The sequence below is a fragment of the Lactuca sativa genome, chromosome 8 (assembly GCF_002870075.4).
Source record: "Lactuca sativa cultivar Salinas chromosome 8, Lsat_Salinas_v11, whole genome shotgun sequence".
In the NCBI taxonomy this organism is placed as follows: Eukaryota; Viridiplantae; Streptophyta; class Magnoliopsida; order Asterales; family Asteraceae; genus Lactuca; species Lactuca sativa.
Window position 1 is genome coordinate 48,192,403 of NC_056630.2, and position 21,166 is coordinate 48,213,568.

General features: G+C 32.7%; 1 protein-coding gene across 1 annotated transcript; it reads left to right on the top strand.

Annotated features, from left to right (window-relative positions):
* The first annotated feature begins 15,532 nt into the window (after positions 1-15,532).
* LOC111904408 (purple acid phosphatase 8) lies at positions 15,533-19,746 on the top strand. Its single transcript, XM_023900181.3, has 7 exons — positions 15,533-15,820; positions 17,903-18,059; positions 18,158-18,265; positions 18,650-18,774; positions 18,923-19,051; positions 19,220-19,287; positions 19,363-19,746. Exons 1-7 carry the CDS (start codon positions 15,632-15,634, stop codon positions 19,574-19,576), a joined length of 990 nt encoding a protein of 329 aa, XP_023755949.1. The 5' UTR covers positions 15,533-15,631; the 3' UTR covers positions 19,577-19,746.
* Positions 19,747-21,166: the final 1,420 nt, after the last annotated feature.

A 21,166-nucleotide genomic window follows, 5' to 3' on the forward strand; every position in this document is an offset into this window, starting at 1 on the left:
GAAAAGACCGATTTTCATTTATGCTTTTTAATATTTTCAGAGTAAATCCTTTTGATTTGAAAGAGTTGCGGAATTTGTTCCCAAAAACAAAACATGATAAAACATTGTTTACCGAAGCATTTCATAAAAGAAATGTATTTTCATTATAATCAAAACTCGGGGTGTCATGTTCCGATACAGACCAATAAGCATAAACGAATACATTACAAGTCATATAACAAATATAAACATATGCAGACTTGTAAACAAAACAACTTGATGGTTCATCCATCTCATGCCCTTCCGCCACTACCTGTAATACAATTTAAAACTAAGTGGGTCAGGCTTGGGAGCCTGGTGAGCATATAGGGTTTTCAACCCACAATAAATATCATATTTAATTTTCACCAACCAACAATAACCCAATTACCCATTCCCGTTATTCTCACTTTAATGTCCCTAAAACAACTAACATAAGGGACCTAGTCTAAGAATATTTCATCGGGGCGACAACACATGCTTCGGGGGTACCTCAGCAATATAAGTCAAATAAGGCAACCATGAGGGGGATGGAGTACAGCGAATGAACACCCAAGTTCATTAACACCTACAGGTGGCGAACCTGCTAATGTTTCCACAAGACTGTCTAGAATAGCCAGTGGTCGTCATCTAAACTCCGCTAGATGACTCAATCAAACAACAACGAGGCCTCTCATCTGTTTATTACACACCAACTGTCTACCCATGTTCTACCCAACATATTAGTAGATAAAAATATACATTTGTATACATAGTTTAAAGAAAACCTGCATAGCATACTTTAATCAACACATATATCACATAACAGATGAGGCACACACACACATAACACATATCTCATAAAGAAATAAGCAGATCTATAAGATAGAAGAGAGTGAATACACATTCACACATAACACAACCAAATATATACACATAGCACGTATTTTTATATAAAATACTTCGTATTATTGTATTAGAAGAAAATAACTACACACTCACTTGATCAGAAGATGATCGGACAGCACTACGGCTTATAGAAGTAGTATTCCACAGCAGATCTGGAAGATCTCCTCGAAAATCGAACTTCTCGCGGGCAGAGCTTCGACTCGGGAACTGCACTTTTCGGGATCTTCGGGATCTCGGGACTTGCCTCGGGGCTAGAGTATGATACCGGGACTTCGGGATAGCTTCGGCACGAAAAACGATGCAAAAGACTAGAGAGAAGAGAAGAAAATGAACAAGAATTATGGCTGCCTTCGGATCCCCTTTTATAGAGGCTGGAGCCTCGGAGTACGCGGGGCGTACTGCGTTACGCGGGGCGTACTGCCCAAAACGTCATTGCTTACGTATCCGAAGTGCTCGAGTGCGAGTGTCGACACCTTCGGAGTACGCGGGGCGTACTCGAGTACGCGGGGCGTACCTCGGATCAGATCGGTGACTCCTTCGGATAATGCTTCCGAATTTCCAATTAAATTTAAATACAAAATATTAAATAAACTTCGGAAATTCATATCTTCTTCATACGAACTCCGTTTTCGACGTTCTTTATATCCATGGAAAGGTGAGACCCCGCTCTACGACTTTCGTTTAGACTCCGTCGGCTAATTTTGACTTTATTTTTATTAATTATTTTTAATAGGCCGGGACAGAAACTTTCGTTATAAATTCATAACTTCTTCGTTTGACGTCCGTTCTCGCCTAACTTTTTCTCGTTTCGATACCAACAATGAGATCTTCGATTCTCATTTAGATTGCTTTGGCTAAAAACCGTTCGATCTCAAATCGAGTATTTCAGGCTGCATACCGCTAAGCCGGAACTTCGATAAATCATAACTTCCTCATACGAAGTCAGATTTGGGCGTTCTATATATATTCGGAAACCTCGTTTCAACTACTACAACATAAATCAAAGATATTAAGTTTATTTTACACTTAAATTTTGACGCTTATTTTTATTCTTAATTAATCAAACCACATAATTAAGCAATTAAGCACAAGACACATAATACTCAAATAATACCATCTTATTATTTCAAAACGGGTTACAGAGGTTAACCTAGACTATTATATTGCTAAAAATTGCAAGCCCGGAAACACAGGTGTTACAGCTAACCACACGCGCTCCACTAGCGTTTTAGCATGGGTACAAAGTGTAATTTCATGGGATTGCATCAATTTCACTTTTTCCTAAAGTAACTAGGATTGGGAATTTGTAAAAGTGTTTAGTTACTTTACATAGATTCATTATACTTATTAATGAAGAGAGGATTGCCTTATCCTACCCGTTCGGCTAACGACCATCCACCAATCAAGGAAGCGGTAGGTAAGGGTGGATACCCATTAAACGTTTATTTTATAGGCCATAACCTTATATCCCCCTTTTAGTTGGCTTCGTGAATGAGGCCTACTAACGGTAATACTAGCATTTAGTTATACATATATATAATATTAAACTTTTAATGTTATACATAGTATAAGGGTGTATTTTACACTTTTAAAATACTAGGTGGTTTAAATTACACTTTTAATTAACCAATATCATTATGGATTTATTAACTCTCTTTTAATTACACACATAATTAATTTAATAAAACCATAAGGGTTTAATTTGAACTTTTTTAAAATTAGGGTTTTAGAATTTAGACTTTCAAAATTAAACTTTTAATCAACAATTTAAATTCCAAAACTTGAGGGCAGGTTTTGAAACTTTTCAAAACAATTAGGTTTTAATCTCACTTTAAAATTTTCGAATTTAAGACTATTTAAATTAAAATTTTAAATATTAAAACTCTTGATTTAATAATTATCTTGAATTAAACTATTAATTTAAATTATTAATTTATAAGGGATTATCTAAATCATAAGGATAATTACCATTTAAGCATTTAACTTATCCTAATCCCTTAAATTTCTACATAGATTTCGAAAATAAGGATAGGATAATGCAAAATCTTTAATTACTATATATAACAATTAAAGGATAATTACAAGATATGGGATAATCCAAATCCCTAAAATTTAGGATCTTATCTTGGGGAGGAGGCCAATTTCGAAAATCAAGGGGTTATGAAAAACCCCTAGATTTCGAAATCTAAAGGCTTAAGGAAAGGATTTGAAAATCTTTTTCAAACTTTTGCAAATTAGGGTTTGGAAACCCTAATCTCGAAAATCCTAGTCTCCTAGGGTTTATTGGATATAAACCTTAATAAGTCAAGTTCATACAATTGTATAATACTAATTGAAAACAAGTTAACCAACGGCTCTGATACCACTGATGGGTTTTATACAAACAATCCTATGTGTGCATGCAACCCTAGAATTTGATCTATGTTATCACTATTAGTTATACAACATTATGAACACTTGAAGAACCCTAAAAGGCTTCTAATAATTTCGAAATCCACAAGGAAAGATGAAGTACATACCTCTTGTTGTTATATTATAATAACAACTTAAATCTTGAATCTTCTTGTCTTTGAAAGCAAGTACCACAAGTGTAGTACCTCTAATGGCTCACAAACACCAAGAGCAAATGGAGAAGATATATAGAGAGAAGAGGAAAGTAGAAATCGGCCCTATGATCTCTTAGAATCAAGTCCACGAATTTATGTGGCCTAGGGTCTTTATATAGGGTTGAGATTAGGTTGCAGTCCTTATCCTTATCTAGTTGCTTGCCCACCAAGTAACAATAAGATAAGCCTTGAAAGCCCTTATCTTTGGATGATTTCAAGGATCCATATCCTCTTGATTTCGTCCAACCCATATCTAGGATAATCCTTACCCTACTTTGTAACTATCACATAATTACAATTCAGCCCCTCTAGTTTAATTAATTACATTTGATCACAAAACTAATTCCTAATTAATTATTGACCAATATTAGTTAAACAAATATGACTTCTCCTTTAATATATTATTCTTATAAAATATTAATAAATCATAATAACCTCTTTCTCTATTGTTTCTCCAGTCAAGTTGCTTTGGTGAAGGCAACCCAAAAGGACCATGCATAATCGGGTCAAGTACTTGACAAATATGGTTACGGACTTAGACACTAATCCAACAGCTTGTTCTATAGAGTTTGAAAAACTCTTGAGCTTTTGATTGATGTTTGGTATGATATATGGTCATTTGGTGAAGGAGAGGGTGTATGTAAGATCTCTCTTTACTCCAAGCATAAAGACATATGGGTTTTTGGACATTTCTCAACTTAGAGTTTTACATCTTGGACTTTTGTGGTCTTATAATGGATAAAGTTGAAACTTTATACATTTAGACATTATGTCGATTCAAATATGAAATTGGAAGACTTGGACTTATTAGATTAAGACAAGAAAGATGCATTCTTGGACTCTTTGAGACTTAAAGTCTAGATCTTGTTTGTTTGAACCATGGGAATGAATAAAGTTGGAAAATTTATCCATTAAGTGGCTTATTAGATCTGAGATTTATGGCTTTGTACTTAAAGGATTAGGTCCTTAAAGGCAAAGGTTGTTAATCCGAGAAACCGTAACGCGAAGGCCCGTTGGCTAGGATGCAGTGGACGAGAGGTCATGCATCTATTTTCTCATATCCTGGCCACAATGTGGTGAGCCTTTGACCATTGATCGTTGACTTTTTGACTAGTTTGGCTTTTGGTCAAACCTTGTTAGAATTGTGTGTTTGGCTAAGGAATGGTCTCGGTTTCGCATTAGGTAGCTTAGGTTAACTGCTTTGTTGTTGAGCTTTTATCGTTTAGCTCAGATGAGTTTTCTCACTATATTTTGAACTACAGTATGGATCCTTTGTATGATAGGATGTTGGTATGTTGTAGGGTTCTGTTAGGCAGGTAGATTTGTTATAACTGTTGGATTAATGTCTAAGTCCATAACTATATTTGCTATGTACTTGACCCGACCCGGCATGGTCCATTTGGGTTGCACTTCACCGACACAATTTATATGGATAATCTTTTGAGAATAGTATGTTTATGATTAATATTAATATATTATAAGTTCTAATATATTAATATGGAATCATATTATTCAATTAGTATTGATCAAGAATTAATTTATAATTAATTAAGTGATCAAAAGGAACTAATTAAATATGGACTCTTATATATATGGAATGGGCCAAGTTCATTTAGGTTGGGCTAAGCTTTCATGGATAGTCCATGGAGTGTTTAACCCATGGATCCTAGGAAATGAAAGGTCATGGGTATTAGGGTTTAACCCTAATCCTCCATACTATATAAAGATGTCTTTGGTTGGTGAAATAGGCACTAGTGTGGATACACTAAAGAAGGGCTAGCCAATTTCACTAGAGAGAACCAAGTAATCATATTCTCTAAAGTATTCCAAGGTGTCTTGGTGATTTGTGATTCCACTTGAGGCTTCCACACTATTGGGGCTAAGCTCTTAAAGCTTGAAGACATCAAGCTACATCAAGAGGTATGTATTCTATCTTGTTACATTCATAGTTTTTGTATGCTAGATTAGGATAATACCTTGGATGTTCTTATTTGCATGTATAATAGAGAAAACATAGATCCAAGGTATTTAGGGTTGCATGTACACTTAGGAAGTGTTAGAATGCTCAAAACCCAACAGTGGTATCAGAGCCACGGGTTGTTTTCTGTTATATTGATGCAAATATTTTATTTTCAAAGTTGAAAAAAAAAAAAGAAAAAAAACATGAAGTTCGTCAAATTTTAAGATAATTACTTGTTCTTGTGAAAGACTAATTATTTGTAAAATTTGAATAATTTGCTTTATGAGTTGAATAGGTCAAATTTAATAAAAGATAAAATAATATGATTATTTTATTAGTTTTAAAAGTTTGATCTAAAAAGTTTTTTTTTTTTTTTTGAAACCTCCATAAGTTATGGATTTGAAAAGGTTTTAAAAAAAAAAATTGATTCAAAGTTTTTTTTTGGAGTTACAAAATTTGGTGTTAATGTTTTAAAGGATTACATAACTTAAGAATAAGTTATGGATCATCAAAAGTTTTTTGTGTTATCTTGTTTTATGAGTGAATTTGGATTAATGATGAAAATTATGTGATAGTTGGTTTTAATCCAAATTAATCTAAGAATTGATTCTAAAATGTGTTTTTGTAACTTGTCCTCAAGTTATATGAAAAGTCACATTTAAGAATCATAAAACTCATAAAAATTGGCAAAGGTTACAAAATGAAGAGTCTAGTTCTAATTAAATGGTTTTATGACTCCATAACTTGTCCTCAAGTTATGGAGGACCAAGAGTCTCTTCATTTAATAAAATAAATATAAAATAAAAAAGGTGTAACCTTAATTAATTCCATAAGTTATAAAATAAAGAAAAGTTAATTCTTTTATTAGTTTAAAGTCTTCCATAACTTGTCCTCAAGTTATGGAACTTGAAGAGTTTTTGGATTAAAACTACTTTAAACACATAAGTTATGGAATTAATTAGTTTTGAATAGTTTCAAAACTTGCCCTCAAGTTTTGGAATTTGTAAAGTTTTCTCTAATGAATACTTTAATTCCAAGTTAGCCCTTAGAATTTTAAAAGTTAAAATTCAACCCTTATACTTTATAATATTATAAGTTAATAATATATATATGTATAAGAGTAAAGTCAGTCTTACCGCTAGTACGCCTCATTCACGAAGCCGGTCTATAAGGTGGGTATAAGGTTGTTGCCTATAAAATGGCAACTTAATGGGTGTCCACTCTCACCCACCGCTTGCTTGACCGGTGGAGGGTCGTTAGCCGAACGGGTTTGACAGGACTATAATTCTCCCTTCATTAAAAGTATTAATGAAAATACTAAGTAACTAAACTTTTAATAATACCCAATCTTAGTTACTTAGGAAAAATGTGAATAAGGTGCTAATCCATGAAATTACACTTTACACTTTGTCTAAGTCGTTAGTGGAGCGTGTGTGGTTAACCGGCACACTAACTTGGACTTAACAAGGTAGGTAAAGGGTGACTTAATATTTATCATAGTATCGATGGAGCGTGTGTGGTTAACCGGCACATCGATTGAGGGGTAATTTATTAAGGGTACCAAGTGATTTGCATGGTTACTTCACACCTTGTTTTGTGATCCTCGGCATCCCAGTCACAAAACCTGAAGGGCACACTCGAGATTGAAACATGCCTTTGAAAAGTTCAATGAATCTCAAAGATCTAGGAGTTTCAAAACCAATTAAAACCTAATTATACATTTCGTTTATCTTGGTGGAAATTGGTGAATCGTCATTCACCTACCTTCAAATATTCTATAGCTTGGATTACGGCATACCTCTTCTAAGTTATAAAATAGTTTGTTGGGTTCTAGCCTTAATATTTCATATTGGGTGTTATATTAAGGACTTTAAATCAACTATCTTGAATATCTCCCAAAAGATGTCTGGTTTAGACACCTATGATCTTCCCAAATCTCTTGAAACAAGGTTTCCTAATGAAGATGATGTCCCATGGATATCATACTTCTTTCTCCTCCTCCAACTATTCTCCCTAACCCACAAGTTCTTGAAAAGTTTAAGGTCACTCAAGCCCTATTGGCAAGGCAAGGTCTAGGTGTGATCACATCTTGGAGATGTAGTCACATATTGACAAGCCGGGAGAGTTGGGTGTCAAAGTCTTGAGAAAGTTGGTGGTTCAATCACTTTCTAAGTCACATAGTGAGTTCCTTTGGGACACCTATGAAACAGACTATGACAAGACCCTTAATGATCTTATCTATTTGCTAAGATCAACTTCCTAAAACTTTATGGACATTGACAATGATGACATTGGATATCCAGTAAAGCATTCTCTTCCCAATGGAAAGGGATCGGCCATAGTCAACTCGGTTGACCAAATGGTAAAGAGAAAAGCTAAGTCTGTGATAGTCCTGTGTACCATTATCAAAGGGTCCATATGTTTGTATTGCCAAAGAAAGGGCATTGGTTGCGAAGCTGCCAAATTTACCTAAGGATGTTAAAGTCAATAAGTTTGACTCTACTTCAGGTAAAATCCACTATCTAACTCTGTTAAGTTTCTATTCTGAGATTCTTGATACATGATGTGACCGGGTCGCATGGTGATGGTTTAAGAATCAAAGGAATGTGAAGAAACTTAAAGGAAGAATATGCTGAATCTGATCGCATAGATGGATTTCTATCGCATAGTTTGAAAAATCGGATTCTTGAGCTACTTCTTAGGAGTTATGAGATATTGCTTAGGAATAGATAACAACAAGTTTTCATATGGATTGTAAGGATAGTTTTTCCGCAAAGTTTTAAAATAAAAGAAAATTTTTTGATTTTATTTATTTTAAAATATCCTTACAATGGCATTTGAGGAAAAATTGTTGCTTATATAATTCCGTTAAGAGCAAGAGTGGAAATATGAAATTGATTCTTTCATTTGTGGTAATGTCTAAATTTACCAAATAAGGAAAGATTCTCATCATCCAAGGTTCAACTGGACCGAAACTTGGAATCATGCAAGTTGTATAGCATGATGAATGAGAACTTTCAAGTTTTGGAAAATTAAGACTAATTACTTGTTCACATGGATGTGTGAGTCAAGTAAAGGACTTAGGGATCGAGTACACATTCTTGTGCACTGATTAAGTCCACCACTAAAGATCGTTAAGAAGAATCAAATTAGGCAGAAGGATAAAAGTTTCTCATATCTGAAAAGATGGGAGAGTACTTTAGTATCAGTTTTGAGATCATCTTAATGATTAAGAAACCATATCAAAATTAGTTCTCTAAGGAAATCTTAGTGCATTCTTATGACTAAGAAGAGGAACTTGAATTGTTGAAATGGTTAAATCAAGAAGATGAGTCATACTTCGTTCCAATACAAGTCTTAGAGTCATACTCCAAGATTTTCATTTGAGTGACATGTCTTAAAGAAGGTTTAAAACACTTGTCAAATGTAAGAGTAAAAGTTTTTCTACTCTTGTACATTTGAAATTGGTAAGCTGTGATGTTTTGGATAAAACAAAGACCAACTTAGGCCAATTGGGTAAAGTGTTTTTCTTGATTAGAATCCTCACTATCTCTTGGATATTTGACAAGGGAGTCTTATATGTCAAGAGGACAGTGGGAGTCTTAAAGGTCTTGAAAGTCTCAAGAAATAATCAAGAATAAAACCTGAAGTTCTTCACTAGCACACGACTTGAGGTTTATAACCTATCGTGTTGACATATCTGTGCCCATTCCAGTTAAAGTTGGCTTTGCATATGAGTTCTTAGAGTTCTCAATTTGTTGCACAACAACTTGGAAGCAATGGCAGGCCCTTGAGCTGCCAGGTGGCAAGAAGTTAAGATTGAGTTCAATCCATATGAGTTTGGATTTGTCATTATCCTTGTCTTGTGACTATGGTTTTGACAATTCACATGGATAAGAACACATACGCCATTAAATCTAAGTGTCATAAGGTTTCTCTCTGATTCATGAAAATGATGGTGAGGAAACACTTTCACTAAGTAGATTTTAGCTAGATAGCAATTGTGATATTTGCATTCTCAAAGTCGTTAGTGGAGCGCGTGTGGTTAACCGGCACACTAACATGGACTTGTGAGAAGTGGCAAAAAGGTCTAACCATTATGATTATGGCATACCTCTTCATAATTGTTTAGACACACAAGTGTGCTATCTAAGGGAAGGTGTATGATTTTGATACAGCTTTATCAAAACAATCTAGCATCAGAAATCTGAACTTTGGTAAGAAAGTCAATGAAGTATTGATTTCTAGAAGTCCAGCTGATTTCTGAGTACATGTCAAAGCTAGTGGGAGCATAAGTGTTATGCTATTAATCATCATGTTAGTGGGAGCATGATAATTATGATAAGTATTGCAAGTTAGCAATGTTAATTATAGAAAAACAAAAGTTTCAATTGGGAAAGAGTTGTTTTGCTATAATTAAGGGAGAGGAAATTATACTTCATATCAAATCTATAAGGTTTAGATCTGAGGTTTTAATCATTTAGTCAAGGATATATATGAATTTCATGTTGGAATGGCTCAACATAAGGAAATTCTGTATATGGGTCCATTATTTGCGTTCTAAAATTCGATTATGATTACGGCATCCCTTTTCATAATCTGAATTATGAGAACTTGGCAAATTGAAATGGAAATATTATAGCAAAAGACTGGTTTAGTCTTTATGTAAGACATCATGAATCGTGTCCCATATGCTTCGGATATAGGATCGATTACATGTGCTATAATCATCCGTTCTAGAATTTTTCAAATGCCTAGGGCATTAAGAAGGGAAAAGGTTTAGAACTGGATATGACTAAAAGGATTAAACAATTGTCGAGGACAATCTAAGGTTTACCAAAGATTGGTTGCTCAAGGACAGTTGGAAGTATAGTGATAATTCTGGAAGGACCATATTGACACAATCTGTAAGGAGGCAACTCTTGTTCAGAAGTGATAGTCAAAATGGAATCTGGAAATGTTTCAAAGTTAGAGATTATTCAATCTGTGTAAGATTAAGGAAACTTAATGCAAGAAGGATGTTTCCAAGAAGTTGATCTCCTTTGGAATGCTCTGTAATGTTTGTTGTCAAGTCTTTATGACTTTGTGCATAATCATTACAAGAGGATCAATGCATATAAGTTTAGAATCTAACAGATTTCAGTAAATGGCATGAATTTGGAATTCTTGCATTTGCAGTAAGGATTTGGGAGTGTGAAAAGAGAATCATTGAAGTTATGTTCAATTGATCTAGTTCACAAAGTAAAGATCATAGACAAACATAGTATGCATACTTGGTGTATGGCATGACTAGTGTTTAAGAAAACATAGTGTACATGCTTGGAGCATGGGACAACTATTGTTTTAAATTCAAGAATAAAGTTGATAGCTGAAACAGTATACAATGAATAATATGTAATCATATGGTGATAAATAAAAGGTGTTTTATTTATGTTCAAAGGGTTGATACCATATTGGATTCTATTATTATTGTGTTTCACTTTGCATGTTTTGACTTCCCGAATAAACTGGGTTATTCTTCCGGAATGACTTAATTATTCAAACCATCCACAGTCGGTCATATGTTGGAAGTAGATATGAATTAAGACTGTCATGGGTTGGCTTGTAGAGGTCTAAGGTGTTGGACAAAGGGCTACAACACTCATGAGTGCTCATAAGTTCTGAGTATTGGATTCAACCCGCGCTCATTGGAATCACTTCATGGATTTTATCACGAGTGATCATGAGACAATAATATCTTATATTCTTCAAACCTAGAGATATGAGTTGTTACTATGAGTTGGTTGTACATTGATTGCACGAAAACGCATTTGGTAACTCGGTGCTATAAAACGTGCCTTTGTGTATGATTCAACAAGTAGTAGAACAAGCCATATGAGTCGAAGTTTATCCGTTCCTTTTACCTTCGGGATAAAAGCGATATCTGTGGGCCCCTCGATGATTTAATGATGACAAATGGAAGTGCTCGGCCGGGCCAGGACTGATTTGATTCGTTCAATTAGTCAGTCGTCATAAATCGGAAATCGGGAAACAACAAATGGACAGAGAGAATGATTATAATCCATGTCTCAGTCCATATGATATCTAGAATGGAGGAATATATGATCCCTTATCTAATGGACAAGTTCGTTGACAAGATCAGAGTTCGACAGCAGCTTTAAGAGCTATGATTGCCAGTTAGGTTTGAAGTCATACGCAATAATAGTTTTAGACTTATCCAAGTGGGAGACTGTTGGATTAATGTCTAAGTCCATAACTATATTTGCTATGTACTTGACCCGACCCGGCATGGTCCATTTGGGTTGCACTTCACCGACACAATTTATATGGATAATCTTTTGAGAATAGTATGTTTATGATTAATATTAATATATTATAAGTTCTAATATATTAATATGGAATCATATTATTCAATTAGTATTGATCAAGAATTAATTTATAATTAATTAAGTGATCAAAAGGAACTAATTAAATATGGACTCTTATATATATGGAATGGGCCAAGTTCATTTAGGTTGGGCTAAGCTTTCATGGATAGTCCATGGAGTGTTTAACCCATGGATCCTAGGAAATGAAAGGTCATGGGTATTAGGGTTTAACCCTAATCCTCCATACTATATAAAGATGTCTTTGGTTGGTGAAATAGGCACTAGTGTGGATACACTAAAGAAGGGCTAGCCAATTTCACTAGAGAGAACCAAGTAATCATATTCTCTAAAGTATTCCAAGGTGTCTTGGTGATTTGTGATTCCACTTGAGGCTTCCACACTATTGGGGCTAAGCTCTTAAAGCTTGAAGACATCAAGCTACATCAAGAGGTATGTATTCTATCTTGTTACATTCATAGTTTTTGTATGCTAGATTAGGATAATACCTTGGATGTTCTTATTTGCATGTATAATAGAGAAAACATAGATCCAAGGTATTTAGGGTTGCATGTACACTTAGGAAGTGTTAGAATGCTCAAAACCCAACAATAATTACATGTGATTTTTTGTTTGGTAGTTTGTTTTTATATGCATATGCCGACATTTTGTGAATGGATTGAGGCGGTCCAACTATGTGCTGAAGGCCCAGATACCCTGTCGGTCCAACTTTGTGTTGTATGACTAAGGGGGCGATCAAACTCTGTGTTGAAGGCCCAAGGGGGTAGTCCAGCTCTATGTTGTAGGCCCAAGAGGGTGGTCTAGCTTTGTGGTGTAGGCCCAGGGGCAGTCCAGCTTTGTGCTGAAGGCCCAGGTGGCGGTCCACCTTTGTGATGTAGGCATTGTGTGCATGCATTGTATGTGTATTGTTGTGTGAGGTATTTTTGGGAACTCACTAAGCTTTTGCTTACAGTTGTGGATTAAATATTTTTCTGGTACTCTAACAGTTCGTGGGAAGGCGAATGCGTGACTGTACACACCCATCAACAGTTTAGTGATTTGAGATTTCGTGATACTTTTCCTTATAACTCTAATTTATGGACTTCAATTTATAAACAAATAGTTTTGCTTTAAATGTACCGTTATGAAAATGAGTGTTTATGTCATTTTAAAAATGAAAATATCATTCTGAAAATTAGGACGTTACATCTGCAAGGCTTGGATGCTCTTCCACATGAATAGTATATCATCAACATACAAAAATATGAATACATGTTTCCACTGACTTTCTTGAAGACATCCAAATTCATTCATTTTCTCATCATTTAGAACCTTACCTAACTTCTTTTTTGAATAATCAAATTCTTGATCTTCTCATTAGAAAAAACAAAGATTTCCTCTCTAAGAAGTTTGTTTTAATCTATAAATAGATTTATGAACCTTAAATACTTTCTCATGATCATTTGGATCGAAAAAACCATTGGAATGAGTCATTTGCACATCCTCTAATAAATTATTACTAAGGAAAACAATTTTGATATCCATTTGTGATATTTCATAATTATAATATACATCTATGGCATACAAAGTTTTGAACTGCTTTAACATAGTCACAAGCAAAAAAAAAAAAGATCTTCATAGTCGACACCATGAGTCTGTCTAACATCTGTAAGCTACAAATTGTGCCTTATAAGTTTTTGGGATAATAACTTGAAAGGGTAATGAACTTTCGACTTTGTTCACGTTTAGTCACTAAACTTTTTTCCGTTATCTATTTGTCACTGAACTATTGAAATTGTTCACATTTTACCCTTATGACCGGTTGTTACCGTTCATAAGGGTAAAATGTGAATAGTTTCAATAGTTCAATGATAAATAGATAATGAAAAAAGTTTAGTGACTAAATGTGAACAAAGTCGAAAGTTCGCTACCCTCTAAAAAAGTTCAATGACTAAATGTGAACAAACTCCCTCTTGTATTATATTTTAGCAAATTATTTATTTATTTTTTTACATTCTAGCAACATTTGTTGATAAAGAAATCTAGGGGAAAAAAAAAAACAAAATTCCGAAAAATATATTAAAAAAAACGAAACCGAAACCGAAATAAAAGTCCAATGGTTTGGTATTTTCCAAAATAAAAAATCAAAATTTTCAATCTGATTTTGGTTTTACAAAAAAATGAATCATTCTCAATGATGTGAAGTATGACCATTGGTTTGACATACAAAATTAAAGAATACACAAAGAACACGGTAATTTGGATGTTTAAAAGATGCATTTGATTATAAAAGGTGTTTAAAAAAAGGATCTAGATCTAAATTTATATAATTAACACACACTAACACTCTCAATGTCACATCTCTCAAGCACACCTCTACATGTGGTATGAACTCACCTTATATAGAGGTGTTTACATCTCTCTCTCTCTCTCTCTCTCTCTCTCTCTCTCTCATGTCACAATGCTACTTTTGAAATTGACAATTTCTACCCAATTTTTTGTCGAAAGCGGTCCGTGAACGAAGCTAAAAATTGAAGATTCTTTGGATTTTTCGAATTGTAGCAAAATGGTTATGTCATGTGTTAAGAGTAAAATATGAACACTTTTAATAGTTTAGTGGCAAATAGATAACGAAAAAAAATTTAGTGACTAAATGTGAACAAAATCGAAAGTTCGTTACGCTCCTTAAGTTTTTCGTAAAAAACACATTCACATCCATCAGCTATACTATTAAATTTTCTTCATGAATTTAGGTTTATCGACGCTTACGCCCCACTAGTATAGTATAGGCCTGTCAAAAAACCCGAAACCCGTTCTACCCACCCGACCCGTTCCGAATTCGGGTAGAACGGGTAACGGGTATGAACATTCGGGTAATAAGTTAACCCGATAATAATATAGGTCGGGTTTTAGATATGAATTTTTATTTCCGGGTATACCCGAATTCGTTTTTTAAATAATACCAAATATACAATGCAGTCACGTACTCACACTTCAAATAAAACAAAACCCTTCGTTTCCTTCTTATGAACGACGGCTCGATAGTCGATGCAAACTTGCAAAGGGAATACGACGCTGAAACTGAAGTCCTGAACCGTCATCACAATTCTCAGTTTCTCACTATCACACGGAATGAAATTAAAAAAGTACATAACATATTGTAATGATTTGTATTGTTATTATATATGTAGTTGTTAATTATATCGAGTATTTTCCTACCCGATTCTTTATTAAACCAACCAACATGTAAAAAAAATTATCAATAAGTGTCATTTAAAAAATTTTCGGGTATACCCGATTATTACCCGACCCGACCTCAAACCCGAATACCCGAAACCCGAAAACCCGAATTACAATATAGGTCGGGTATCGGGTATTATTTTCTTAAGGAAATACCCGTTCTACCCGACCTGTTGTACCCGAAACCCGAAAATTTTACCCATTCGACACCCTAGTATAGTAGCATTACATAAAATCAAATTTATAATAAAAAAACAAAAGTAATATAATAAAATAAAATAGGAATTATCCTTAAAGTACTTTGACGTTGTATTTGTTGATCCTTGAAAGGACAAAAGCCTAGATAAGAACTTTTTGAGGGACTAACACCATCAATTAGCAATATATCTAGGGATAAAACGTGTACTTTAAGTTTTCTTATCAATAACGAAAGTAATATATATGGAAACATGTCTTTTCCCCTTCATCACAACACCACCACCACCATATAAAATCGGAAACCCCCCTCTCCAATAATTCTTCCCATCACAATCACGCAAACTTGGAAACTGAACATGGCTTTAAACAACAAGACCACCACCATTCTTCTGGTGGTTTACACCGTGGTTGCCACCGTCAACGTGGTGGCAGAGCTTCAAAGATTTGATCACCGGCCAACAAAAGCAGATGGGTCTCTCGACATTTTGGTGGTTGGTGATTGGGGAAGGAGAGGACTATACAATCAATCCGACGTCGCTTTTCAGGTATTTTTCCTTTATACGTTACTTATTTAGAAAATTACATGATAAGTTACAAAAAAGAAGAAGTTAAAGATAAGAAAAACACTTGGAAAAACATGATATCTTGTACATAGTTTCCATATTAAAACGTGTATACTCTTCAACGGTTCAACCCCCTCAAATTGCATTATAAAAATTTGATATTTCTTTTTGAAGATGACAATCAAAACTGCATGTTTATTAACACAACTTTAGAATAACAATTAATGGGTATTTTATAATGATACTTATTTTTCGTATTAATATTAAAAGGAAAAAACGTGATTTCAAGGATCTATTTTTTAATCCCTTTAAAAAGTATCATGTTTGATTTAATATTTCATGTATACTTTATCTTGATAATAAAAGCTAATATATAAAAGATAAAAGATGAAAAATGATCACCCCCTTCCGATATATTATGATTTATCTCTTCTATATTAAGCATTAACAGATTGCGTTTATATTGTTTGATTTGAATATAGTTTGATAAACATTATATATAATTATATATTCTCTCTTAAGAAGGATAGAAGAACAATTTTATATTCTTGACCAAAATAAAGTTATTAATACCTAATAAAAAAAAAAGTAATTTGGCCCAAAATTTAACCAACATATATTATATTTTTTAGACAGCCCATGAATATTGAGCATATAATTTTCTTGCTACAATCAATCAAATTATGAATTTACTTCCATATAATACTATCTCCTAAATTAGGTATGTTTGTTTAACTGAGATTGATTGTTCCGTATTAATTAGAGTGATTCATATCATATTTTTTTTATACATAACAATTTATATAAATATAATACTTTAAAACACAAATTATTGTATATAAAAAAAATTATTATGTACGAATCAACTTAAAATAAAACCTTTTATAAACAAAAACAGTTTTTCTATCTTCGATTATATAAGGGTGCCTTAATTAACTACATTCAAATGAGACTTTGTATTGTTTATTGTTGACATATATTTTAGTATGTTTATTAGAATATATATGGGAATAAATGATGTTACAAAAAAATATCTGATCAAATTTACATCTGAGTTTCTGTATCATTAGATGTCAGATACCATATTGCAAAGTTCGAAGGAATGTTCGTTATTGATAAAAGGCATATTCCTTGTAATAAAAACAATACATCGATCGTCAAAGAATATGCTTTCTTTTATTCTTAAATTTGTCATGACCCCACTACACATGACTAAAACCACGTACATGTTGAAAATTATACCGTTAATGCTGTCATTAAGTGTAATTTAATTTCTCTTATACTTAATGTGAAATGATATCCACAAAAAATATGACATGGTCATTTAGAATTAAATTAAATAATCCAATTCTTTATATGTATCATGTATGTGTGTGTTGCAGTTTATGTGAGAACGGGTTTTTTTTGTAAGACCTAAAAGCCACGCATTTTCGAGGACAGAAAAATTCAAGTTTTTTCTTTTTTTAGAAAAAAAAACATACAACATTATTTATTTTTTATTCAATATAGGATGTCTCGTATAAAAGAAGTGAGGGAATATAAAAGCTATACACAATTTCTTAAATGTGAGTTTTCAAAATTAATTAGTATTTATATCGATTTAGTTGAAATAGTGACAAATCCAGCTGTACCACATCAACTTTGTAAGCTTATAACTTAAAACATAATAAATACTTAAATAGATTCTATTGTCACCTTATCTTTTACCCATTTTTGGAGTTTTGGTCTATCTTTTTTAATTTTTTTAACGAATTTAATCCCGACTTTTATATGGTTCCTTACTTTTCTTTTTTACTTTGTTTTCAAATGTAATTTTTTCTGATATGATGGTAATTTCGGTAAACTCAAAGAAATGGGGTCCTTGATTATTTTAATTTGCCACAATCGTATGGTCAGTTTTGTAAATATCCATATATAATTTTAATATTAAAACGTGTATCATGATATTTTCTTCTACAGCATGTATTTTTGTCCATATTATCTTCTGTTTTTTACAATATTATATCATAATCTACACATTTAACAAGCACTTATATTATAACATGTATTTTTGTTACATTTTAGATGGGGAAAATGGGAGAGAAAATGAATGTGGACTTCATCGTATCAACCGGTGACAACTTTTACGATGATGGATTAACAGACGATAACGATCCTTTGTTTGTTGAGTCATTTACTAAAATATATACAGCAAAGAGCTTACAAAAACAATGGTATTCAGGTAATTTCGTTTGCTATGATATTAAATAGAGAAAATAGTAAAAAGATAAAGTTATTGTATAATATAAATATATAATGGTTTTATGTTTTATTTTGTAGTGTTGGGGAATCATGACTATAGGGGCAATGTCTTTGCACAATTGAGCCCTGCCCTTAAACAAAGGGATAGCAAATGGCTTTGTCTTAGGTCCTTTATTGTCAATTCAGGTATTTTATTTTATTTTTTTATTTGTAAACAAAGTTTATATTTTATTTTTGTTTGGCTATTTTAATAGATTTATTACAATCTTTTAGTTTTACACAAAAATTGTGAATGTTTTTAATAAAAAAAAAATTAGGTTAATCCGAAAAATAGAAAATGTAAGGGCCAATAGAAAAGGGGGAAAAATATGCAGTTTTTTAAGAAAAAAATAATGAAATTTAATCCGAAAAAAGAAAAAAACAAAATATAGGATTTTTTATGTAAATATCCTATTTTTATTTAATTTATGAAAGTGATATATAATAATGTTCACGTGTTTAAATTCTTATAGAGATATTTTATTTATATGATTATATCTATGTCAATGTATAATTTTGTTTTTTATTCAGGAATTGTGGAATTTTTCTTCGTGGATACAACACCATTTCAAGATAAATATTTTACAGAAGAAGATCATGATTATGATTGGAGAGGTATTCTTCCTCGTGAAGAATATCTATCAAATGTTTTAAAGGTACAAAGATTATATCGATCTTTATCATAAATATTCCGAAGTTTATTTGCATATTTAATATGTCAATATTTAAAAAGATCGATGTACTAATTCATAAACTTTAATTAAATAAACAATAAATTTCATTTCACTTTTGTTGAATATATAGGAGGTTGAAATGGCACTCGAAGAATCAAGTGCCACGTGGAAAATTGTGATTGGCCATCATACAATTTTCAGTGCTGGTCATCATGGAAACACCCAAGAACTCGTGGATCAACTTTTGCCCATCCTTGAGGTACATATTTTGTTACATGTTCCAAACATATTTTTTTTATAAAAACAACTACAAATTAACTTAAAGGTATAAACATATATAGAACTTTTACAAGTATGATAGATGTTACAAACCATTGATAATAGTATAGTTTTAACTGATTCTTGGTTATGTCGAAATCTTATGAAGGAAAAGGAAGTAGATCTTTACATAAACGGGCATGATCATTGCTTACAACAAATTAGTAGTCCAAACAGGTAATTGTCGTGTTATTTTTTCCCTTTTCAAGATTCAGTAAAATACGAAAAACTGATGTTTATTACTATGTGTAGTCAACTTCAATTTCTAACAAGTGGAGGTGGGTCAAAGGCATGGCGAGGTGATATCAACCAATGGAACCCTAACGAGTTGAAGTTCTATTATGATGGTCAGGGTTTTATGACACTACGAATTACTGAAGATGAAATCGATGTCGCTTTCTATGATGTGTTTGGTGAAATCCTACACGAGTGGAGTACCTCTAAGTACACACTCAAGGATTCGTAAAATAGCGAGATGTGAGATTATGTACACATGTACAACAATAGTAATCTAGTGTATGATCAAATGACCAAGCTAGTAATTGATGCTTTATGTATGCAATTATTTAATGTGTATGTAAGGTCACATGTCTTTGTCTTCTATAATAAGTATAATGGATCTGATGCATTATGTTATGTGGGATACGTAATATATAGTCCACCTAACGGGTTGTCTTTGAATATGATATATATAGCATAAAAAGTATACCTAATTTTTACAATATTTTATTTTCAAAATTTGTTAGTTGGATAAAACGTTATAATATTTGAAAATGGGATGTAAATATTTGTTTACTAAATGTTTTTGTTGTATTCTTGAATATATGAAATTGAAAGTGATAATCTTTAGAAAAAATTAATATTTAGAAACCTAGGTTTTAATATCTTTAGCAATGCTTATCATATGTTTCATGTATATAAAAGGGCTGCATTTTAAAATACCTTACATATTAGGATTTTTTCTATATAAACCTACATTTTTTATTTTCAAAAAAGAAAAAATGATTTATAAGGATAACTATGTTTCAAAATCGTTCCAAAAACACCACTAGAGTTTGGTTTGATCAAAAAAACATCATTCAACTAAGGTTTTTGTATAAAAAATACCAATAAATTATATATTTTGTTCAAATCTCACCTTGAGGTAACTGGCTCTTTCAAGTGAGCAGATGAGTTGATATATTTTTGTTGAGTTGGCATATTTAGGTGGTGAGCGATTTGAATTCGAGATTGGAGTCAAATGAGAGGTGGTTAGATTCGGGCAATGTTGAAGAACATTTAGGAAACAGAGAGGTTGTTCAAGTTGCACATTGAGAGTGAAAGATAAGATAAAGATTCCGATCTTTTGAAGGTTTTTGGGATTTGTCCAGTGAGATTGTTCCCACCAAGATCGATCATTTTTAATTTTGGGCAGCCGGAAAGATTATCAGGAATGGCGCCTAGAGATTTGTTATCAACTAAATCAAGGAACATAAGGTTTATCATTGATGAGGAGTTTAGATCGATTGAACCAATGAGTGAATTGTTTCTTAAGATAAGTGAAGAAGTGCTTTCGGAATTTAATAACGAATAGGGTATTGTACCAAAAAGATTGTTTGAATGAGTAGCTAGATAGCTTAAATTTGGAAAGGTATTAAAAAAATCATGTAAATTTCATGAAATTAGATTCAAGGAAACATCAAAGTAAAAAACCAATTTTTTTCCAAAAAAGACTCGAATATTTGACAAACTTTTTTGTTTAACTCAAAAGTCTTCACAACAACAACAACAACGTTTAAAATCTTCATAATAATAATAAAAATAATATCATTTAAAGCATTGAGGGATTATACATAATATATATTAATATTCAACATGAAAATCTTTCTGGCTTAGTGATAAAGTGGTTGCTTTCTTAGCAAGTGGTCATGGGTTTAATACATGCCGACTCTTAGTTCTCCCTCTAAACGTTGTTATTTTTTTTTAATCAGAGGAACATGCTGACGTGGCTTACCATGTCAGCAGAAAAAAGTTCATCCCTTGTCACCTCAAAGGAACACAAAGACTATCATCACAT